Here is a 22048-nt window from a genome sequence, read left to right on the forward strand (position 1 = left end):
CAGGGAAAGATCGGGTGCAGCACTCACTAGAGCGGAAGGAGATTGTGGTGTACAGACCAGGGAATATGCAATAGGTCGTGATACCGGGGGAACAAGTATCATTCTCTAAGTAGCCAGCCACTAATCAGGAGGGAATGAACGTATGTCTCCCTACATTACAGAATAGGGTGGTGAAGTGGTGGAATGCCGATGGCAGTGCGGATGATGGCAGTCAGTATGAGATCCCAAAACACGTTCCTACAGTTAGTGTATGAGTATGCAAACCACATCAACACTTTGTATAGTTGAATCTGCATGAGGGCTCCAACCCATGCTGTAGAAGGGATGCCACTGATACCGATCCTCATTGACAAAGAACAGGACTGTTGGAGGAACTTGTCCAATCATATAGAAATGGCCTTAAAGAACTTGAGTACTAGTAAACTCCAGTGGAGTAAGTGTTTGAAGGGTTGGTACTTCCCTACTTATGATTTGTCTAATCCCAAAATCCAAAGTCTGAGAGTAATCCCTCTCCCAGAAGGGAAGGACTGTTGGTGCAGGTGGTTTGATGAGCACAAGTCCAATCATTTAGTGAAGCACAGCAAGTGAGGAGCAATACCCAGGATTGACTGTGTTGATGCCAAATGGTGCTGTGAAGATGAGCTCTCTCTGGAAGCTAAATGGTACATACTGAACATGTGGTGCCCAGGTCTACTCATGGTTTCCCATGGGATGATATGGTTGCTGCTATACGAGGTATGTAGTACCATACACACACCACTTCAACAGCCTGGACCAGCACACTACTCAGGAGGTTCGGTGCACTAAGAGGCATATCCCAGAGGCAGAAAGGTTCTGGATGACAGCCTTTTTCCCGCATGTACAGCCAGCCTGTCCCAGGAAATGATAAGCCAAGCCTCTGTGATGGAGATGCTGGCCAACAAGATGCTGCCGTGCTCAAGCATACAGGTGATGCACTGATCAGAGTGATGGCTATTCGGATACTCGCCTTGCAAAAATTGGATGACCTTGGACTACATGCTCTCGGAGAAAAGTGCTACCTGTGCTGTGATTGGTCAGGAGCGCTGCACCTACATTCCTGACAAGTCTCGGTTTAGCCGTCTCCCGTTCTACGTCGGGCCTCACAAACATACAGAAGGCCACACTGGGAGCACAGGATGTGGTATATAACCCCAACAGACTTACAGGTGAAGTGTTGCCTCACCTGGAAGGACTGTTTGGGGCCCTGAATGGTGGTGAGGAAGGAGGTATAGGGGCAGGTGTAGCACGTGTTCTGCTTGCAAAGGTATGCCAGGAGGGAGATCAGCAGGGAAAGATGAATGAACAAACAAGGGAGCTGCATAGGGAGCGATCCCTGCGGAAAGCAGAAAGTGGGGGGTGGGGGAATTAAAAATGTGCTCGAGGGTGGGACCCCGTTGGTGATGACGGAAGTTTGGAGAATTTAGTGCTGGACGCAAAGGCTGGGGAATGATACGTAAGGATAAGAGGAATCCTATCCCTGGTAGGGTGGCGGGAGGATGGGGGGGGGTTGGTAACAGCAGACGTGCGTGAAATGGTAGACGCAGTTGAGGGCAGTGTTGATGGTGGAAGAAGAAAAGCCCCTTTCTTTGAAAAAGGAGGACTTCTTCATTCTGGAAAGAAAAGCTTCATCTTGAGAGCAGATGCAGCAGAGAAAGAGGAATTGAGAGAAGGGGATGGTGTTTTTACAAGTATCCGGAAGGGAGGAGATATAGTCCAGGTAGCTGTGAGAGTCAGTTAGTTTTATAATAGACATCAGTGGATAAGCTGTCTCCAGAGATAGAGACAGTGAAATCAAGAAAGGGGAGGGAGGTGTCGGAAATAGACCAAGTAAATTAGAGGGCAGGGTGGAAGCTGGCAGTGAAGTTGATGAAGTCGATGAGCTTTGCATGGGTGCAGGAATCAGAACTAGTGCAGTCGTTGATGTAGCATAGGAAAAGGAGGATATGGACACCAATGTAGGCTTGGAACACAGACTGTTGCATGTAGCCAAAAACAAAAGCAGGCATAGCTGCGACCCATGCAGGTGCCCATGGCTATACCTTTTGTTTGAAGGAAGTGGGAGGAGTCAAAGGAGAAATTTTTAAGAGTGAGCACAAGTTCCACTGGATGGAGGAGAGTGGGGGTGGAGGGGAACTGGTTGTGTCTGCTGTGCAGAAAGAAAGAGCTTTAAGGCCTTCCTGGTGGGGGATGGAGGTGTATAGGGACTGGACATCCATAGTGAAAATAAGATGATGGGGGCCAAGGAACTTGAAATCATTGAAAAGATCCAGAGCCTGTGAAGTGTCATGGATCTAAGCAGGAAGAGACTGAACTAGGGGGGATAAAACAGAGCCGAGGCATGCAGATATGAGTTCAGTGGGGCAGGAACAAGCTAGACCATTTACCTGGTCCAATTCCGACACCACCCTCCCCTTTCTCAATCTCACTGTCTGGAGACAGCTTATCTACTGATGTCTATTATAAACCCACAGACTCTCAAAGCTACCTGGAATTTCCATCTTCCCATTCGGTTAGTTGTAATTCCCCTTCTCTCAATTCCTCTACCTCTGCCACATCTGCACTCAGGATGAGGCTTTTCTTTCCAGAACGAAGGAGATGTCCTCCTTTTTCAAAGAAAGGGCTTCCCTTCTTCCACCATCAACACCGCCCTCAAACGCATTTCTTCTATTTCACGCACATCTGCTCTTATCCCTTCCTCCCACCACCCTACCAGGGATAGGGTTCTGCTTGTCCTCACCTACCACCCCCCAGTCTCCGTGTCCAGCACACAATTCTCTGGAACTTCCGCCATTTCCAACGAGATCCCACCACCAAACACATCTTTCTCTCCTCCGCACTTTCTGCTTTCTGCAAGGATTGCTCCCTACGCGACTCCCTTGTCCATCCGTCCCTCCCTATTCATCTCCCCCCGGCACTTATCCTTGCAGGCCGAACAAGTGCTACACCCGCCCCTACATCTCATCCTCACTACCATTCAGGGCCCCAAATAGTCCTTTCAGGTGAGGCAACACTTCACATGCAAGTTTGTTGGGTCACATACCACGGTCAGTGCTTTCGGTGTGGCCTCCTGTATGTTGGTGAGACCTGAAATAGAATGGGATACTGCTTCACTGAGCACTTACACTCCATCCACCAGAAAAAGTGGGATTTCCCAGTGGCCACCTATTTTAATTCCACTTCCCATTCCGATTATGTCAATCTATGGTCTCCTCTATTGTCACAATGAGGTCACACTCAGGTTGGAGGAACAACACCGTGTAATCTATGTCAGCAGCCTCATACCTGATGGCATGAACATCAATTTCTCAAACTTCCAGTAATGCGACCCTATCCTTCCTTTCACTATTCTCTCACCTTATCTCTTTGGCTGCCCATTGCCTCCCTCTGGTATTTCTTCCCCCTTTTCTTTATTTCATGGTCTTCTGTCCTCTCCTATTAGATTCCCCTTTCTCCAGCCCTGTATCTCTTTCACCAATCAACCTCCCAGCTGTTTACTTCATCCCTCCCCCTCCCAGTTTCACCTTTCACCTGCATTTCTCTCTACCCTCACCCCACCTTTTAAACCTACTCCTTGTCCTTTTTTTCTCCAGTCCTGCCGTAGGGTCTCAGCCCAGAACGTTGACAGTACTTTTTTCCATAGATGCTGCCTGGCCTGCTGAGTTTTTCCAGCATTTTGTGTGCGCTGTTTGGATTTCCAGCATCTGCAGATTTCATCTTCTTTTTCCAGTCAGTTATTGATCCCGGGGGAAATTGGTTTTCGTTACAGTTGCACCATAAATAATTAAATAGTAATAAAACCAAAAATAATTAAACAGTAATATGTAAATCATGCCAGGAAATAAGTCCAGGACCAGCCTATTGGCTCAGAGTGTCTGACCCTCGAAGGGAGGAGCTGTAAAGTTTGATGGCCACAGACAGGAATGACTTCCTATGACTCTCTGTGTTGCATCTCGGTGGAATGAGTCTCTGGTTGAATGTACTCCTGTGTCCACCCAGTCCATTAAGTAATGGATGGGAGACATTGTCCAAGATGGCATGCAACTTGAACAGCATCCTCTTTTCAGACACCACTGTCAGAGACTCCAGTTCCATCCCCACAACATCACTGGCCTTACGAATGAGTTTGTTGATTCTGTTGGTATCTGATACCCTCAGCCTGCTGCCCCAGCACACAACAGCAAACATGATCACACTGGCCACCACAGACTCGTAGAACATCCGCAGCATCATCCAACAGATGTTAAAGGACCTCAGTCTCCTCAGGAAATAGAGACGGCTCTGACCCTTCTTGTAGACAGCTTCAGTGTTCTTTGACCAGTCCAGTTTGTTGTCAGTTCGTATCTCCAGGTATTTGTAATCCTCCACCATGTCCACACTGACCCCCTGGATGGAAACAGGGGTCACCGGTACCTTAGGTCTCCTCAGGTCTACCACCAGCTCCTTAGTCTTTTTCACATTAAGCTGCAGATAATTCTGCTCACACCATGTGACAAAGTTTCCTACCGTAGCCCTGTACTCAGCCTCATCTCCCTTGCTGATGCATCCAACTATGGCAGAGTCATCAGAAAACTTCTGCAGATGACAAGACTCTGTGCAGTAGTTGAAGTCCGAGGTGTAAATGGTGAAGAGAAAGGGAGACAAGACAGTCCCCAGTGGAGCCCCAGTGCTGCTGATCACTCTGTCGGACACACAGTGTTGCAAGCACACGTACTGTGGTCTGCCAGTCAGGTAATCAAGAATCCATGACACCAGGAAAGTATCCACCTGCATCGCTGTCAGCTTCTCCCCCAGCAGAGCAGGGAGGATGGTGTTGAACGCACTGGAGAAGTCAAAAAACATGACCCTCACAGTGCTTGCTGGCTTATCCAGGCGGGCGCAGACACGGTTTAGCAGATAGACGATGGCATCCTCAACTCCTAGTCGGGGCTGGTAGGCGAACTGGAGGGGATCTAAGTGTGGCCTAACCATAGGCCGGAGCAGCTCCAGAACAAGTCTCTCCAGGGTCTTCATGATGTGGGAGGTCAATGCCACCGGTCTATAGTCATTGAGGCTGCTGGGGCGCGGTGTCTTCGACACAGGGACGAGGCAGGACGTCTTCCACAGCACAGGAACCCTCTGGAGCCTCAGGCTCAGGTTGAAGACATGGCGAAGTACTCCACATAGCTGAGGGGCACAGGCTTTGAGCACCCTGCTACTGACACCATCCGGTCCTGCAGCCTTGCTTGGGTTGAGACGTTTCAGCTGTCTTCTCACCTGTTCAGCTGTGAAGCCCACTGTGGTGGTTTCGTGTGGGGGAGGGGTATAGTCATGAGAGGAGGATGGGGGACTGTGAGGAGGGGTAGGAGGGGAGAGTGGAATATGTGTTGGTTGGGGGCCGACAACAGATGGCTCATGTGGGGGATGGGCAGGGGTCACAATGTCAAATCTGTTAAAGAACAGGTTAAGTTCGTTGGCCCTGTCCACACTGCCTTCAGCTCCTCTGTTGCTAGTTTGCCAGAACCCAGTGATGGTCCTCATCCCACTCCAGATCTCTCTCATGTTGTTCTGCTGGAGTTTCCACTCAAGCTTCCTCCTATACCTGTCTTTAGCCTCCCTGATCCTGGCTTTCAGGTCCCTCTGTATTGCCCTCAGCTCCTCCCTATTTCTATCTCTAAATGCCCTTTTTTTTAGCATTCAGGATGTCCTTAATGTCCTTTGTTATCCATGGCTTATTATTTGAAAAACAAAGGACAGTTCTTGTCAGAACATTACCGTCCACACAGAAGTTGATGTAATCAGTGATGCACTCTGTGAGCCCATCAATATCCTCTCCATGTGGCTCACAGAGTGCCTGCCAGTCTGTCACCTCAAGACAACCCTGGAGCGCCTCATAAGCCTCCTCCAACCATTTCCTCACTGTCCTCGAGGTTGCAGGTTTACTCTTCACCAGAGGCACGTAGCAGGGTTTTAGATGCACCAGGCTGTGATCTGTCCTTCCCAGTGGGAGGAGGGGAGAGGAGCTGTCTGCATCCTTAATGTTAGCAATTCAAATTTCTGCTAAATTGCATATTTATTTCTATCCTGCATAAATGATGCATTTTAGTACAAAGTACCAAATATCATCAAGGGGTTCAGACTGAAATGACAGTTGTGACTGAATTCAAAGAATTGTTAAGTTAAAATAAGCTATAACATCAGGTTTTAAAGAGCTCTTGTGACGAGATTGTGAAGAGCAACACAGACACAGGTGAAGTCTTGCAAAAGGTATAAAACCATCGTTCTCATCATAAGTAACAAAGTGCTTCTACTCACAAAGCAAATATGACTGTAAAATATCTCAGTTAACAAATAAAACACAAATTTCTGTTTTGAAAAGCGCTTTAGAATATTAAATCTAAAAAGATGCTTACCAGTGCGGGGGTCTAGTATGGACACATAAGGGAAATCTGAAAGTTGATAAAACTGGACATATCTCTGTCCTTCTTCACTGTCATGGTATACCTAGGAAGAAAGGAAAAACATGGGCTACTTGTAGATTACATATTTGAAATATATGTAAAATTATTATTACTGCAAACAAACAGTAAATGAATATGTCGTCAAACTAAAAAAAAAAGCAGCCTGATTTGTTGTGTTAAACAAGCATAGTAAATTCAAGCACCTGCTGGCTTCCATTTTGTTTTTGTGATATGCTCACAGCAGCATGTCAATGACACCTCTCAAAGAGGTGCAGTGTGTAAAGAACAATCTCACCTTAACACAGAACATAGAAATCTACAGCACATTACAGGCCCTTCAGAACATAATGTTGTGCCGACCACGTAATCTACTCAAGAAACTGCCTAGAATATCCCTACCGCATAGCCCTTTATTTTTCTAAACTCCGCGTACCTATCTAAGAGTCTCTTAAAAGACCCTATTGTATCTGCCTCTACCACCATTGCTGGTAGTGTATTCCACACACCCACCACTCTGTGTGAAAAACTTACCCTTGACATCCCCTCTGTACCTACTTCCAAGCACCTTAAAACTATGCCCCCTCGTGTTAGCCATTTCAACCCTGGGAAAAAGCCTCTAGCTATCCACACGATCAATGCCTCTCATCATCTTACACACTCTCACCATCTTAAGAATAACTAGGTAATTAAATATGAAAATTGTTAATGAAATGTTCCACTTTCACTCAATTGCTAAGGATGAAGTATACAATTAATGTCCACCTGAATGATGGTCTTATGCTGATGCACATCCCATTCCCATTCTGATATGTCTATCCACGGCCTCCTCTACTGTAAAGATGAAGCTACACTCGGGTTGGAGGTACAACACCTTATGTTCCGTCTGGGTAGCCTCCAATCTGATGGCATGAACATTGACTTCTCTAACTTCCGCTAATGCCTCACCCCCCTCGTACCCCATCCCTTATTTATTTATATACACACATTCTTTCTCTCTCTCTTTTTCTCCCTCTGTCCCTCTGACTATACCCCTTGCCCATCCTCTGGGTCCCCCCCACTTTTCCTTCTCCTTGAGCCTCCTGTCCCATGATCCTCTCATATCCCTTTTGCTAATCACCTGTTCAGCTCTTGGCTCCATCCCTCCCCCTCCTGTCTTCTCCTATCATTTTGGATCTCCCCTCCCCCTCCCACTTTCAAATCTCTTACTCGCTCTTCTTTCAGTTAGTCCTGACGATGGGTCTCGGCCCGAAACGTCGACTGTACCTCTTCCTAGAGATGCTGCCTGGCCTGCTGCATTCACCAGCAACTTTGATGTGTGTTGGCAATATTCATAGATTGCGTCAGGTGGAAGTATAAACCTTCATGGTGTTTTTGAAATCTATGCTTTCAAAACAATGTAAAGCTTTGAGATATTTCTCACAGCCTTGTCCTCAGTTCCATTTTTATTAATATCACAAACCTCATATTTAGTTTCAAGAAATGAAAATAAATGGGAAGTACTAAATCATTACAAATGCAAAGCTTTGAAATTTGGTGCTCAGCAAACATTTAAGTTCTGGACAATCATTTTAACATTTTGCCGCCATAGATTCTGAGGAGGTATTGAATTGCATGAAGGGGCAGAGTTTAAATGAAGGGAGCAGGGTCAGTATTATGTGCCAGTTTCCAAGGAGACATTGCATTGTGTAGAGGGAAAGAAAGTTTAAAAGAAGTGAGAGGTAGTTGGCACATTTTTGCATGCCACTGTTCCAAGGAGACTTTGGATCATGCATAATAAGGCACTTGGCAAGGCCCAATACAAAGAAGCTAGGTTTAAGCGGTGTGGCCATTGTGTGAGTGGGCAGTTGAGGCTCTGGCTCACTAAGGCTTCAGCCAAGAGAGGCAGAGGCCATAGGTAGATTTTTTTTTTGTAATTTATTCTTTCTGTTCTCTTATTGCACATACAGTACAGTGGGGATGCCAGGCAGGATAGTGGAATGATCCTCTTGTGGGACGTGGGAAGGCAGGGAGACTTCCAGTGGCCCTGATGACTATTCATGCAAGAAGTGCATCCAGCTGCAGCTTCTAACAGACTGAGTTAAGACAGAGCTGGAACTGGATAAAACCCAGATCATTCGGGAGGATGAGGGGTTGGTAGACAGGACAGTTACACCAAGGTGCAGGTCACAGGTAACTGAGCGACTGTAAGGAGGGGGAAAGGGGATAGGCAGGAAGTGCAGAGCTCCCCTGTGGTTGTTTCACTCAGCAACAGGTTTACTGCTTTGGATACAGTTGGGGGAGATAACCTAGCAGAGGAAAGCTACAGCAGTCAGGTCTCTGCAGCTCAGAAAGGAAGGGGGGAGAAGAGACAAGCTGTAATTCAATCGGGATTCATTGGTTAGGGAAACAGAAAGGAGGTCCTGTAGATGAGAACGAGATACCCAGCTGGTATCTCGCCTTCTGGGTGCCAGGGTCAGGGACATCTCTGATCGAGTCCACAGCATTCCTATGTGGGAAGGTGAGCAGCCAGAGGACATGGTCCACATTGGTACTAATAACACGGGTAGGAGGGGTGAAGAGGTTATATAATGCATATACAGTATCTAGGGTGAAGAGATCACTGCAAAATGAGTTCAGGGAGTTAGGTGTAAGTTAAAGGGCAGGACCCCCAGGGTTCTGATCTCTGGATTTCTACCCATGCCATGCGCTAGTGAGGCCAGAAATAGGAAGATCATACAGCTTAAAATGTGGCTAAGGAGAAGGTGCAAGACAAAGGGCTTCAGATTTTTAGATAATTGGGCTGTCTTCCAGGGAAAGTGGAACCTGTACAGAAGAGACTGCTTGCACCTGAACTGGAGGGGGACTCATAACCTAGCAGGAAGGTTTGCTAGTGCTGCAGGGAGGGGGTTTAAAACTAGAGTTGCAGGGGGATGGGAACCAGAGGGCCAGAACAGATAGTGGAGTGGTTGTGAGAAAGACGCGGTTGAGACTGCATACAAAGACAGAAATCGAAAGGAAGAGCATAGTGGGACTAATGTTCTAAGCTGCATATACAGTGTTTCAATGCAAGGAGTATTGTAGGAAAGGCAGATGAGCTTAGGGCATGGATCACCATGTGGAAATATAACATTTCAGCCATTAGCGAGACTTGGTTGCAGAAGGGACAGGACTGGCTGCTCAGTGTTCTGGGTTTCTGTTGTTTTAGATGTGATAGAGCAGGAGGAATGGCATTACCAGCCAGGGAAAATGTCAGGATAGAGTGGCTTTCAGGGTAGAACGGAGGAATAAGAAACGTATGACCACGTTAATGGGATATTATAGACCACGCAACAGTCCACAGGATTTAAAGGAGCAAATTTGTAGACAGATCACAGACCGTTGCAAGAAACATAAGGTTGTGATCAGTGATTTTAACTTTCCACATATTGACGGGGACTCCCATACAGTAAAAGGGCTGGATAAGAAAGAATTTGTCTAATGTGTTGAGGAAAGTTTCCTTAATCAGTACGTGGAAGTCCCAATTAGAGACTGCGATACTAGATCTCCCAATAGGGAATGAGACAGGGCTGGTGACAGAAGTTTGCGTAGGGGAACCCTTTGCACCTAGACAAATTGAGGTGTTGCACTTTGTACCAACCAGGGCAGGTCTTCCACAGTGAACTGTTGGGCACTGAGGAGCATGATAGAACAAAGGGATCTGGGAATACAGATCCTTAATTCTTTGAAAGTGGCATCATAGGTGGATAGGGTGTAAAGAAAGCTTTTAGCACATTGGTGTTCATAAATTGATTTGTTGAGTACAAGAGTTGGTATGTAATGTTGAAATTGTACAAGACCTAATTTGAAGTATTGTGTACAGATTTGGTCATGTACCTGAAGGAAAGATATAAATAAAATTGAAAGTGCAGAGAAAATTTACAAGGATGTTGCTGGGACTTGAGTTATGGGGAAAGGTTGAATAGATTATGACTTCATTCCTTAGGATTTAGAAGATTGAGGAGGGATTTGATAGAAGTATACAAAATTATGAGAGGCATAGGTATGGTAAATGCAAGAGGGCATTTATTACTGAGGTTGGGTGAGACTAGAACTAGAGGACATGGGTTAAGAGTGAAAAGTTTAAGGGGAACGTGAGGGGGCACTTTTTCCACTCAGAGGGTGGTGAAAGTGTGCAACGAGCTGACAGCACAAGTGGTGGATGCTGGTTCAATTTCAACATTTAAGAGAAATTTGAATAGGTATATAAATAGGAGGTTATGGAGAGCTATGGTTTGGGTGCAGGTCAATAGGAACAGGCAGATTAATGGTTTGATGTGGACTAGATGGGCCAAAGGGCCAGTTTCCGTGTTGTAGTGTTCTACGACTCAAATATTTTAAGACCACTGACACGATGATAAATTAACTAATTGAACTGTAACATACTTAGCAATAAAGTGCAAGTGAAAATAATCAAACAAAAACATCTGAGAAAGTATTCACAAAATTTACAGAAGGCAACACCTAACGAATGTAGATCATGGCTAAATTAGTAGCATCCTTGCTTCACAGTGAGAAAACTTTGCATTCAAATTCCACAGTAGAGGTCCCAGCACAGAAACACAGGATGACATTCTGGTACGACAGAGGAAGTTCTGCATTGTATACAGATGCCAGCTTCTTTCTGTTGAGTTTTATGGATCTCCTTAAGTCATCCTAGAGTTCACAGTTCTTATCCCTACTACTTTGGCAACTATTTATCTCCCAATCACTAAATTTGATAATCTGGTCAGTATAAAATCAATGTTTGTGTGAAAAATTGGCTATTTGCTTCCCATAGTGAATACACCACATTGTATTTTAATGGCTGCAAAGCTTCTGGGGAATACTGATGTCATAAATGATACAATATGCTCACTTGTTTGATTATTTACTTGTAATAAAGGAGAAAGCTATTCAGCTGTCATGCGTATGATAGCAATCAGCAGAAGCCTAGCAGTCCCATGGCTGTCCTTTTCCCTCTATTATTATTTTTTGCATGCATCTAAGGAACTCCCTTATATATGAAGGCAAATGAATTTAGATTGACTTTACAGAAATTGAATTTTAATGTTATTATTGGAAGATTCTGTACGTTAGACTAAAAATCAAAATTTAGTTTGGACAAAAGACAGTCAAAGATTTTCTATATTTCACAATTGTTTATAGCTTGTCAAAAATGGAAAAGCTATGAAGATCCTGTGCAGTAAACTGAAATTTACTGTGCAGTTACTAAACTGAAGATTCAGGCAGATTACTAACGCCACAGTAAATTTCAGTTCAAATTTTGCCAATTGTTTAAAAAACATACAGGATTACATCTCAAAAGTATTTTATCATTAAAGAAGTATTCTGAACGTCAAAATGGTGTGTTCTGAAACACAGTTATGCTTTAAAAGGTTCAACAAAGTTTATTTCCAAACATTTACATCCAAGGGATCTTGATTGGAACTGTTCTTAATCAACTGTTCGTCTGAAGATGCAACTTTATAGAAACATACACTTTTAAATTTAAGATTCATGATTGATTTTGCATATAGAGATATACCTAGTTGAGCTTAAACACAAAATAATCTGCGGATGCTGGGGTCAAAGCAACCCTCACAACACGCTGGAGGAACTCAGCAGGTCGGGCAGCATCCGTGGAAACAATGAGTCGACGTTTTGGGCCGAACCCTTCGTCAGGACTATAGGGGGAAGGGGCAGAGGCCCTATAAAGAAGGTGGGGGGAGGGTGGGAAGGAGAAAGCTGGTAGGTTCCAGGTGAAAAACCAGTAAGAGGAAAGATAAAGGGGTGGGGGAAGGGAGGCAGGGAGGTGATAGGCAGGAAAGGTGAAGAAGGAAAAGGGGAAAACATAATGGGTAGTAGAAGGAGGCGGGACCATGAGGGAGGTGGTAGGCAGCTGGGGGAGGGGGCAGAGTGACACAGGGATAGGGGAAGGGAGGTGGAGGGAATTACCGAAAGTTGGAGAATTCTATGTTCAAACCAAGGGGCTGGAGACTACCTAGACGGTATATGAGGTGTTGCTCCTCCAACCTGAGTTTAGCCTCATCATGGCAGTAGAGGAGGCCATGTATGGATATATCTGAATGAGAGTGGGAAGCAGAGTTGAAGTGGGTGGCTACTGGGAGATCCTGTCTGTTTTGGCGGACGGAGCAGAGGTGCTCGACGAAGCGGTCCCCCAATCTGCGTTGGGTTTCACCTATGTCGAGGAGGCTGGACCGGGAGCACCGGATGCAATAGATGGCCCTAACAGACTCACAAGTGAAGTGTTGCCTCACTTGGAAGTACTGTCTGGGGCCCTGAACGGTGGCAAGAGAGGAGGTGTAGCACTTGCACTCACAGGGATAAGTGCCAGGTGGGAGATCCGTGGGGAGGGGTGTGCAGACCAGGGAGTCATGGAGGGATCGATCCCTGCGGAAGGTGGAGAGGGGTGGAGAGGGAAAGATGTGCTTAGTGGTAGGGTCCTGTTGAAGGTGGCGGAAGTTGCGGAGGATAATGTGTTGGATCCGGAGGCTAGTGGGGTGGTAGGTGAGGACAAGGGGAACTCTGCCCCTGTTGTGTTGGCAGGAGGATGGGGTGACAGCCGAAGTGCGGGAAATGGAGGAGATGCGAGTGAGGGCATCATTGATGACAGCAGAAGGGAAACCACGATCCTTAAAGAAAGAGGGCATTTGAGATGTCCTGGAAACCTCATCCTTGGAGCAGATGCGGTGGAGACGGAGGAACTGGGAATAGGGAATGGCATTTTTGCATGTGGCGGGGTGGGAAGAGGTATAGTTGAGGTAGTTATGAGAGTCAGTGGGCTTGTAGAAGATGTCAGTGGACAGTCTGTCTCTGGAGATGGAGACCGAGAGATCAAGAAAGGGGAGAGAAGTGTCCGAGATAGACCAAGTGAATTTGAGGGCTCGGTGGAAGTTAGAAATAAAGTCGATGAAATTGACGAGTTCAGCATGGGTGCAGGAAGCAGCACCAATGTAGTCGTCAATGTAGCGAAGGAAAAGTTGAGGAGCAGTTGAGCTGCATGGCACAGAACTGGGCCATGAGGAGCACATGTGAAAAGACTGGTGTCATCAAATGGTTTTGAAATAGGAACGAAAAAGAAAAAAAATGCAGGAAACTGGGACAAGCTGGGTGGCACTGTGGATGACGTGGACACTCTATCCAAAGGGACTGAACACATGCTGCATTGCTCTATGTAAGGGCATGCCTAATTTCCCAAGTGTAAGTAATGAAAGGTAAGCTTTTACACACATGCATATCTACTCTAGCTTTGCAGGCAGGCAGGCAGGCAAGTGTAATATCAGCATTATTCGCCATAACAGTTACAGCAACAGAAAAAAAAATGCTATTCTTTTAACTGGAACCAATTTCAAGGAAGTGAAGTATAAGATATCATGGTAGAGGCGTTACTTTCATTTCAAGAGAAAGAATATACTGAATGTATTCCCTGAAGCTTGTAATACCTTGACCCACTCATTCCCCTGTACCTGCCAAAAGATGAAGTGTTCTCGAATGATGGTTTTCACTGCCTCATTGCTCCAAACATCACGATTCAAGCACTGACAGGCAAAGTCTTGCACATTCTGGATATTTACCATCAACCACTTGTTCTGCAACTGTCCTGACTCTTTTGCCTGTCCAAAAAAGGAAGGAATGGAATGCTGTAATTTTATAATAAATATTAAGCAAAATTATAATTAACGTATGGGAACTTGCATGCATAAACAAATGTATTCTGTAGAACCATTACACAAACTGGTAAAGAAATAGACACACCCAGAGTCTCCAGCATTTCTGCCTCTGGTTCCTTAGAATAACCACTGATTCACACACACTAAAAGAAAGAACCGGCCTCAAACTGATGTGAGATTCTGACAGGGGAATAGGAGAAGTTGTACTGTCCACAATCTCTGTAAGATGAATCAGATGAGCAAAACTGGGTTTGAGCACACAAACTAGACATCAAAACCACACGCATGAGAACATTCAACCAAAGATTCTGTAAGGCTTACAGAAATTAGGCTGATACTGTGCAACAGTCAATAATACAATCAATGCAAATTTAGCAATGAATAGTCCTGAACTATTCTATCAGCCTCCCGAATTTCTTCCCTTTTAGTTGTGCACATTCTAACATTGCAAATGTAATTCAGATATTCTTGGATCAAGTGTCTTCTAACTGCTGCTTCCTTCCAAAAATCACTATCGAATGAGATTTATACATGGTCAAACTGGACTACTATGATATATAAATCACATCCGAAATAATGTACACTTTGATAATTTTACGTGGAGCTGATTATTGACTTCAGGAGGGAACAATGAGCCAGTCCTCATCAGAGGGTCAGCAACTTTGCATTCCTCAGTGATCATTTCAACGGACCAGTCCAGGGCCCAGCATGTAAATACAATTAAGAAGAATGCATAGCAGTGACCTTCCTTCCTTTGGAGTTTGCGAAGATTTGGCATGACATCTAAAACTCTGACAAAATTCTATAGATGTATCGTGGAGAGTATATTGACTGGCTGCATCATGGACTAGTATGAAAACACCAACGCCCTTGAATGGAAAATCCTATAAAAAGTAGTGGATATGGCCAATTCCATCACAGGTAAAACCATCCCCACCATTGAGCACATGGAGCATTGTCGCAGGCAAGCAGCATCCATCATCAGGGTCTCCCACCACCCAGATCATGCTTTCTTATTGCTGCCATCAAGAAGATACAGGAGCCTCAGAACTCACATCACCAGGCTCAGGAACGGTTATTACCCCTCAATTATCAGGCTCTTGAACCAAAGGGGATGACTTCTATCAACTTCACTTGCCCCATCAACTGAACTATTCCCACAACCTATGGACTTGCTTTCAAAGACTTTTCCTCTCCATGTTCTCGATAGTTATGCTTATTTACTTAATATTATTTATTTCCTTCTGTATTTTCACACTGGTTGAATGCCCATGTTGGTGAGGTCATTCATTAATTCTATTATGATTATTATTCTATAATGGATTTATTGAGTATGTGCACAAGAAATTGCATCTCAGGCACGCATATGGTGACATATACAGATGCAAGAAAAAGTTTGTGAACCCTTTGCAATTATCTGGTTTTCTGAATTAATTACTCATAAAATGTGGTCTTATTTTTAAGTTACGATAATAGACAAGCACAATCTATCTGAACTAATAACACACAAACAATTGTTCTTTTCATGTCTTTATTGAACACATTGTTTAATCATTCACAGTCCAGGCTGGAAAAAGTATGCAAACCCTTGTATTTAATAACTGGTAGAGCCTCCTTTAGCAGCAATAACCTCCACCAAATGTTTCCTGTAGCTGCTGATGAAACTTGCACAACGGCGAGGAGGAATTTTAGACCATTCCTCCAAACAAAACTGTTTCAGTTCATCAATATCTCTGGGATACCTTGCATGAACAGTATCTCTGGTCATGCCACAGCATCTCAATTGGGTTAAGGTCTGGACTTTGACTTTTCTTCTTTTTAAACTACTATTGTTAATTTACTCTTATCTTTTGGATTATTGTCTTGTTGCATCATCCACCTTCTAATAAACTTCAACTGACGGTCCACTACCCTGACATTCTCCCGTAAAATGTCTCGACACACTTTTGAATTCATTGTTCCCTCAATGATTGCAAGCTGCCCTGAGGGAGCAAAGCAGCCCTATATCATGATGCTCCTGCCCCATGCTTCACAGTTGAAGTGAGGTTTTGGTGTTAGCAGTGTGCACTTCTGTCAAAAAGTTCAACTTTTGTCTCATCTCTCCACAGAACACTGTCCCAGAAGCGTCATGAAAACATCCAGGTGGTCTTTTGCAAACTTGAGATGTGCAGCAATGTTTTTTTTTGGAGAGCAGTGGTCTTCCTCCATGGTGTCCTTCCATGAATACCATTCTTGTTCACAAACAGGAGAAAATCTGCAGATGCTGGATCCAAGCAACACACACAAAATGCTGGAGGAATTCAGCAGGCCAGGCAGCATCCATGGAAAAAATCTACAGTCGACTTTTCAGGCTGAAACCCTTCATCAGAACTGGAAAAAAAGATGAGTCAGAGTAAGAAAGTGGATGCAGGGGAGGAAGACAAGGTGACAGGTGAAACTGTAGTGTGAAGTAAAGAATTGGGAAATTGATTGGTGAAAGAGATACAAGGCTAGAGAAGGAGGAATCTGATAGGAGAAAACAGAAGGCCATGGAAGAAAGAGGTGAGGAGCACCAGAAGGAGGTAATAGCCAGATAAGGAGATAGGTGAGAGAGGGAAATAGGAATGGGGAATGGTGGGTGGGGGGGGGGAGGGGAATTACCAGAAGTTTGAGAAATTGATGTTAATGCCATCAGGTTAGAGCCTACCCAGATGGAATATAAGGTGGTGTTCCTCCATCCTGAGTACAGCCTCATCGCGACAGTAGAGGCGGCCATGGACCGTCACGTCAGAATGGGAATGGGAAGTGGAATTGTTTGTAAAATGAATGGCCACTGGGAGATCATGTTTTTCTAACAAACAGGAGTTTATGTGCTCAGAATAGTGGTCTCCCAATCTGCATTGTATCTCACCAATATGCAAGAGGTCACACCGAGAGCTCCAGATTCAGTAGATGACCCCAACAGATTTACAGGTTAAGTGTCGCCTCACCTGGAAAAACTGTATGAGGCCCCAAATGGTAGTGAGGGAGGAGGTGAAGGGGCAGGTGTAACACTTGCTCTGCTTGCAAGGAGAGAGATCAGTGGGCAGGGGAGTCGCATAGGGAGCAATCCCTGCAGAAAGCAAAAAGTGGGGAGGGAGGGAGGTATGTGCTTGGTAGTGGAATCCCACTGGAGATGGCTGAAGTTATGGAGAATTATGTGTGGACACAGAGGCTGGTGGGATGGTAGGTGAGGATAAGAGGAACCCTGTCCCTGGTGGGGTGACGAGAAGATGGGGTGAGGACAGATGTACACAAAATGGAAAAGATGCAGTTGAGAGCAGCACTGATGGTGGATGAAGAGAAGCCCCTTTCTTTGAAAGAGGACATCTTCTTAGTTCTAGAATGAAACGCCTCATCCTGAAAGCAGTTGCGGCGAAGATGGAGGAACTGAGAGTAGGGGATGGCGTTTTTATAAGTAACAGGATGGGAAGAGGTATAGTCCAGGTAGCTGTGAGAACGTGAGTTTTATAATGACCATCAGTAGATAAGCTGGCTCCAGAGACAGAAAGGGGAGAAAATGGACCAGGTAAATTTGAGGGCAGGGTGGAAATTGGAGGCAAAGTTTATGAAGTCTATGAGCTCTACATGGAAGCAGCACCAATGTAGTCATCGATGCAGCACAGGAGAAGTTGGGAAGCGATATCAGTGTAGGCTTGGAGCATAGACATTCTTATTCAGTGTTTTTCCTATACTGTACACTTGAACAGAGATTTTAGCAAGTTCTAGAGATTTCTGCAGGTCTTTTTCTGTTACCCTTGGGCCCTTTTTCACCTCCTTCAGCACTGCATGTTGTACTCTTGGTGTGATCTTTGCAGGACACCCCCTCCAAGGGAGAGTAGCAACGGTACTAAATTTCCTCATTTGGAGACAATTTCTCTTACTGTGGACTGATGAACACTCAGGTCTTTAGAAATACTTCTGTAGCCTTTTCCAGCTTCATGCATCTCTATAATTCTTCTAAGGACCTCGGAAAGTTGTTTTGATCAAGGCATAAACAGATCTTTCTTGAGAACATTAGGCTCTATCAGTAATCTGAGTCTGTGTGCCTTTTTTTAAATTAGGGCAGGGCACCTCTACAACCCACACCTCCAATCTCATTTCATTGGTTGGAACACCTGACTCCAAATAGCTTTTGTACAAGGCATTACCCCACAGGTTCACAAACTTTTTTGAACCCAGACTGTGGTTGTTTAAATGATGTACTCAGTATTGACGAGCAATACAATTGTTTGTGTATTATTAGTTTAGATAGATTATGGTTGTCTATTATTGTGACTTAGATGAAGATCATACCACAATTTATGAATAATTAATGCTGAAAATCAGGTAATTGCAAAGGGTTAACAATTTTTTTCCAACTGTATATACTTTGATAATAAATTTACATTGAACTTTGAGAATATTGTCTCTGAAACTTGATGCATAAATCAAAAAAACCCTATAAAAATAAAAAAAATCTTTGATTATCATATCATCCCAATGAAACACTTTTATTTGTTTATTTATGTAGAGATATAAAGAACAGTCCCTTCTTGCCCAACGAGCCAGCCAGTCAACAATTCACCTATTTAATCCTAGCCCAATAACAGGACAACTTACTATGACCAATTCACCTATCATCCGATACATCTTTGGAATGCAGGAGGAAACCGGGGCACCTGGAGAAAACACATGCGTTCATGGGGAGGACACGCAAACACCTAATAGACAACACCAGAATTGAACTCTGAACTCAGACACCTTGAGCTGTAATAACATCGTGCTAATTGCTACACTACCACGTCTCTTCATGTATGCACTCCAGATGATTAAGCAACCGTAAGAATTTGCACAAGGACAGTATACCATTAAATTTCTTTCCCCGGACTTCTCTCATATAACAACTGCTGCCTTAAATTGTGTTTACTTAATCAGGTTAACATTATATTTTAGCTGACATTTAGAGTCCAGAACTATTATTCGCACATCCAGAACCAGTCCTCAGCCAATCAAAGCATTAAGCTTTTCCTTGCACCTTCTCCAGGAAGACAGCCGTATGTCCTCCAGCTATGACAGCATTGTATCTGGAGTTAGATTTGGTTAACTTCAAACACTGAGGAATAGTCAGCTTTAGCACAAGAGGAGATAACATAAGCATCTTGAAAGCAATCTAGGATATGGACAATATAATAGCATTCAAGATAATACTGATGCAAAACAAAGAATTAAACGGGGAAAGTCTTGTTTCACCTTTGAGGTTGGATTGTAGATGGTGCTTACGTATTTCTTTGAGCAAAAGATGAGTGAAAATGTAACAGATGTATACAAGGTCATGACTGGTTTAAATAGAAATAAGACTTACCCTTTAATTAAAATGAATGAAAATCTGCTTTTTGTTACATAATGGCACATCCAGAACCTGCTATAACATCCAGTCTAGTAGAGAGGAGTCTGTACCAATTGTAAATTTTAAGTAACTTAATTCAGGCCCCCACTTTCAACATCAAATTGGGAGGAAAAAAAACCACTGAAACCAATTTTAAAACGCCAACTTTTCATGTTCCGTATAATATTTAAAAGAGTTTCCTTCAGCATTTATAGCTGAGCAATTTATTTCTGGAAAACACATGTCATTTCCCTTTTTCCAGTAGGCATCACTATACACTTCTAAATACAATCAATCTTTTCTAGTACCAGGCATCTTGCCAGTTTCCTTTATAAAACGATGGCTTCCTTCCGAATTGTACAGGCCATTTGTTTCAACCTTTGAAGAAATTTCTCTGAATTTCCTTATGCTGTCTACCTTACTTGAACTTAGTTCTGAATTTTTGTTGACTCCAAGATTACCAAGTCTCATTACAAAGAGGAAAAAAAAAAAAAAAATCAATTCTTGTTTTCTTTTTGGTCAAGAATCTGAGGAGACACAAATGGCAGTTGCCATATCATCATAAGTCTAATTCTTCTCAGTACACAAATACGGAAGCATTTTTGTTACCAGATATATTTGTTCCATTTGTAGATCATAGCATTTTTTAATCAATTCCAGTCTCAAATTATTTCCCTAATGTGTTCCCGCCTGTGAATCATAAGGTAGATGTTCCACTCCAGATGCCTGAACATGAGTTCTAAGCTGACATTCCAGTGCAGGTGCTGAAGGATTCCTCAACTGTCAGTTACTGACCCTCCGATGAGCCATTAAATTGAAACCCTCTCACAAAGGAGCAAAAACTTCACCTATACTTGTTGAAAAATACTTACTTTCAGCAAAATTCTGCAAATTTAGAGCCAACGAGAAACCAGTAGGGACCACACTTGACAGACAAGCAACAGTTTCTCAAAGGGCATTTCAGAGATAGGGTTGTGGCTGAATGATATGGGGAGAAAAAGTATGTAGATAACGACTAAGTCTTATCAACAGCTCGATACAATTCCATTCATACTCATTCCATGTTCCAACTGCACATCACAGGACCAAATGAAATGGACATTAGTCTGGAAGTAAGCTTGGGGACTGAAATAGAATCAATAGACAATAGGTGCACGAGTAGGCCATTCGGCCCTTCGAGCCAGCACCGCCATTCACTGTGATCATGGCTGATCATTCACAATCAGTACCCTGTCCCTGCCTTCTCCCCATATCGCTTCACTCCGCTATCTTTAAGAGCTCTATCTAACTCTTTCTTGAAAGAATCCAGAGAATTGGCCTCCACTGCATTCTGAGGCAGACCATTCCACAGATCCACAACCCTCTGAGTGAAAAAGTTTTTTCTCAACTCCGTTCTAAATAGTCTACCCCTTATTCTTAAACCAAGGCCTCTGGTTCTGGACTCCCCCAATATCGGGAACATGTTTCCTGCCTCTAGCGCATCTAATTCCTTAATAATCTTATATGTTTCAATCAGATCCCCTCTTATCCTTCTAAATTCCAGTGTATACAAGCTCAGTCGCTCCAATCTTTCAACATATGACATTCCCACCATTCCTGGAATTAACTCAGTGAACCTACTCCCTCCATAGCAAGAATGTCCTTCCTCAAATTTGGAGACCAAAACTGCACACAATACTCCAGGTGGGGTCTCACCAGGGCCTTGTACAACTGCAGAAGGACCTCTTTGCTCCTATACTCAAATCCCCTTGTTATGAAGGCCAACATGCTATTAGCTTTCTTCACTGCCTGCTGTACCTGTATTCTTACTTTCAGTGACTGATGAACAAGGACACCCAGATCTCGTTATACTTCCCCTTTTCCTAACTTGACACCATTCAGATAGTAATCTGCCTTCCCGTTCTTGCCACCAAAGTGGATAACCTCACATTTATCCACATTAAACTGCATCTGCCCACTCACCCAACCTGTCCAAGTCACCCTGCATTCTCATAACATCCTCCTCACATTTCACACTGTCACCCAGCTTTGTGTCATCTGTAAATTTTCTAATGTTACTTTTAATCCCTTCATCTAAATCATTAATGTATATTGTAAATAGCTGCGGTCCCAGCACCGAGCCTTGCGGTACCCCACTAGTCACCACTGCCTACCATTCTGAAAAGGACCTGTTAATCCCTACTCTGTTTCCTGTCTGCCAACCAATTTTCTATCCATGTCAGTACCCTACCGCTAATACCACGTGCTCTAATTTTGCCCATTAACCTCCTATGTGGGACTTTATCAAAGGCTTTCTGAAAGTTCAGGTACATTACATCCACTGGCTTTCCCATGTCCAGTTTCTTAGTTACATCCTCAAAAAAATTCCAGATGATTAGTAAAGCATGATTTCCTCTTCGTAAATCCATGCTGACTCGGACCTATCTTGCTACTGCTATCCAAATATGCCGCCATTTCATCTTTTATGATTGACTCCAGCATCTTCCCCACCACTGATGTCAGACTAACTGGTCTAT

The 22048-nt window shown here is 44.0% G+C and overlaps 1 protein-coding gene across 1 annotated transcript in view; it reads right to left on the reverse strand.

Moving 5' to 3' along the window:
* Window positions 1-22048, reverse strand: part of ubxn7 (UBX domain protein 7) — a 128897-nt gene that overhangs the window by 48344 nt on the left and 58505 nt on the right. The window contains 2 exon segments of the mRNA XM_063046174.1: window positions 6411-6501; window positions 13943-14089. Coding sequence (XP_062902244.1) covers window positions 6411-6501; window positions 13943-14089 — 238 coding nt within the window.

The sequence above is a fragment of the Mobula hypostoma genome, chromosome 4 (assembly GCF_963921235.1).
Source record: "Mobula hypostoma chromosome 4, sMobHyp1.1, whole genome shotgun sequence".
NCBI classification, from domain to species: Eukaryota; Metazoa; Chordata; class Chondrichthyes; order Myliobatiformes; family Myliobatidae; genus Mobula; species Mobula hypostoma.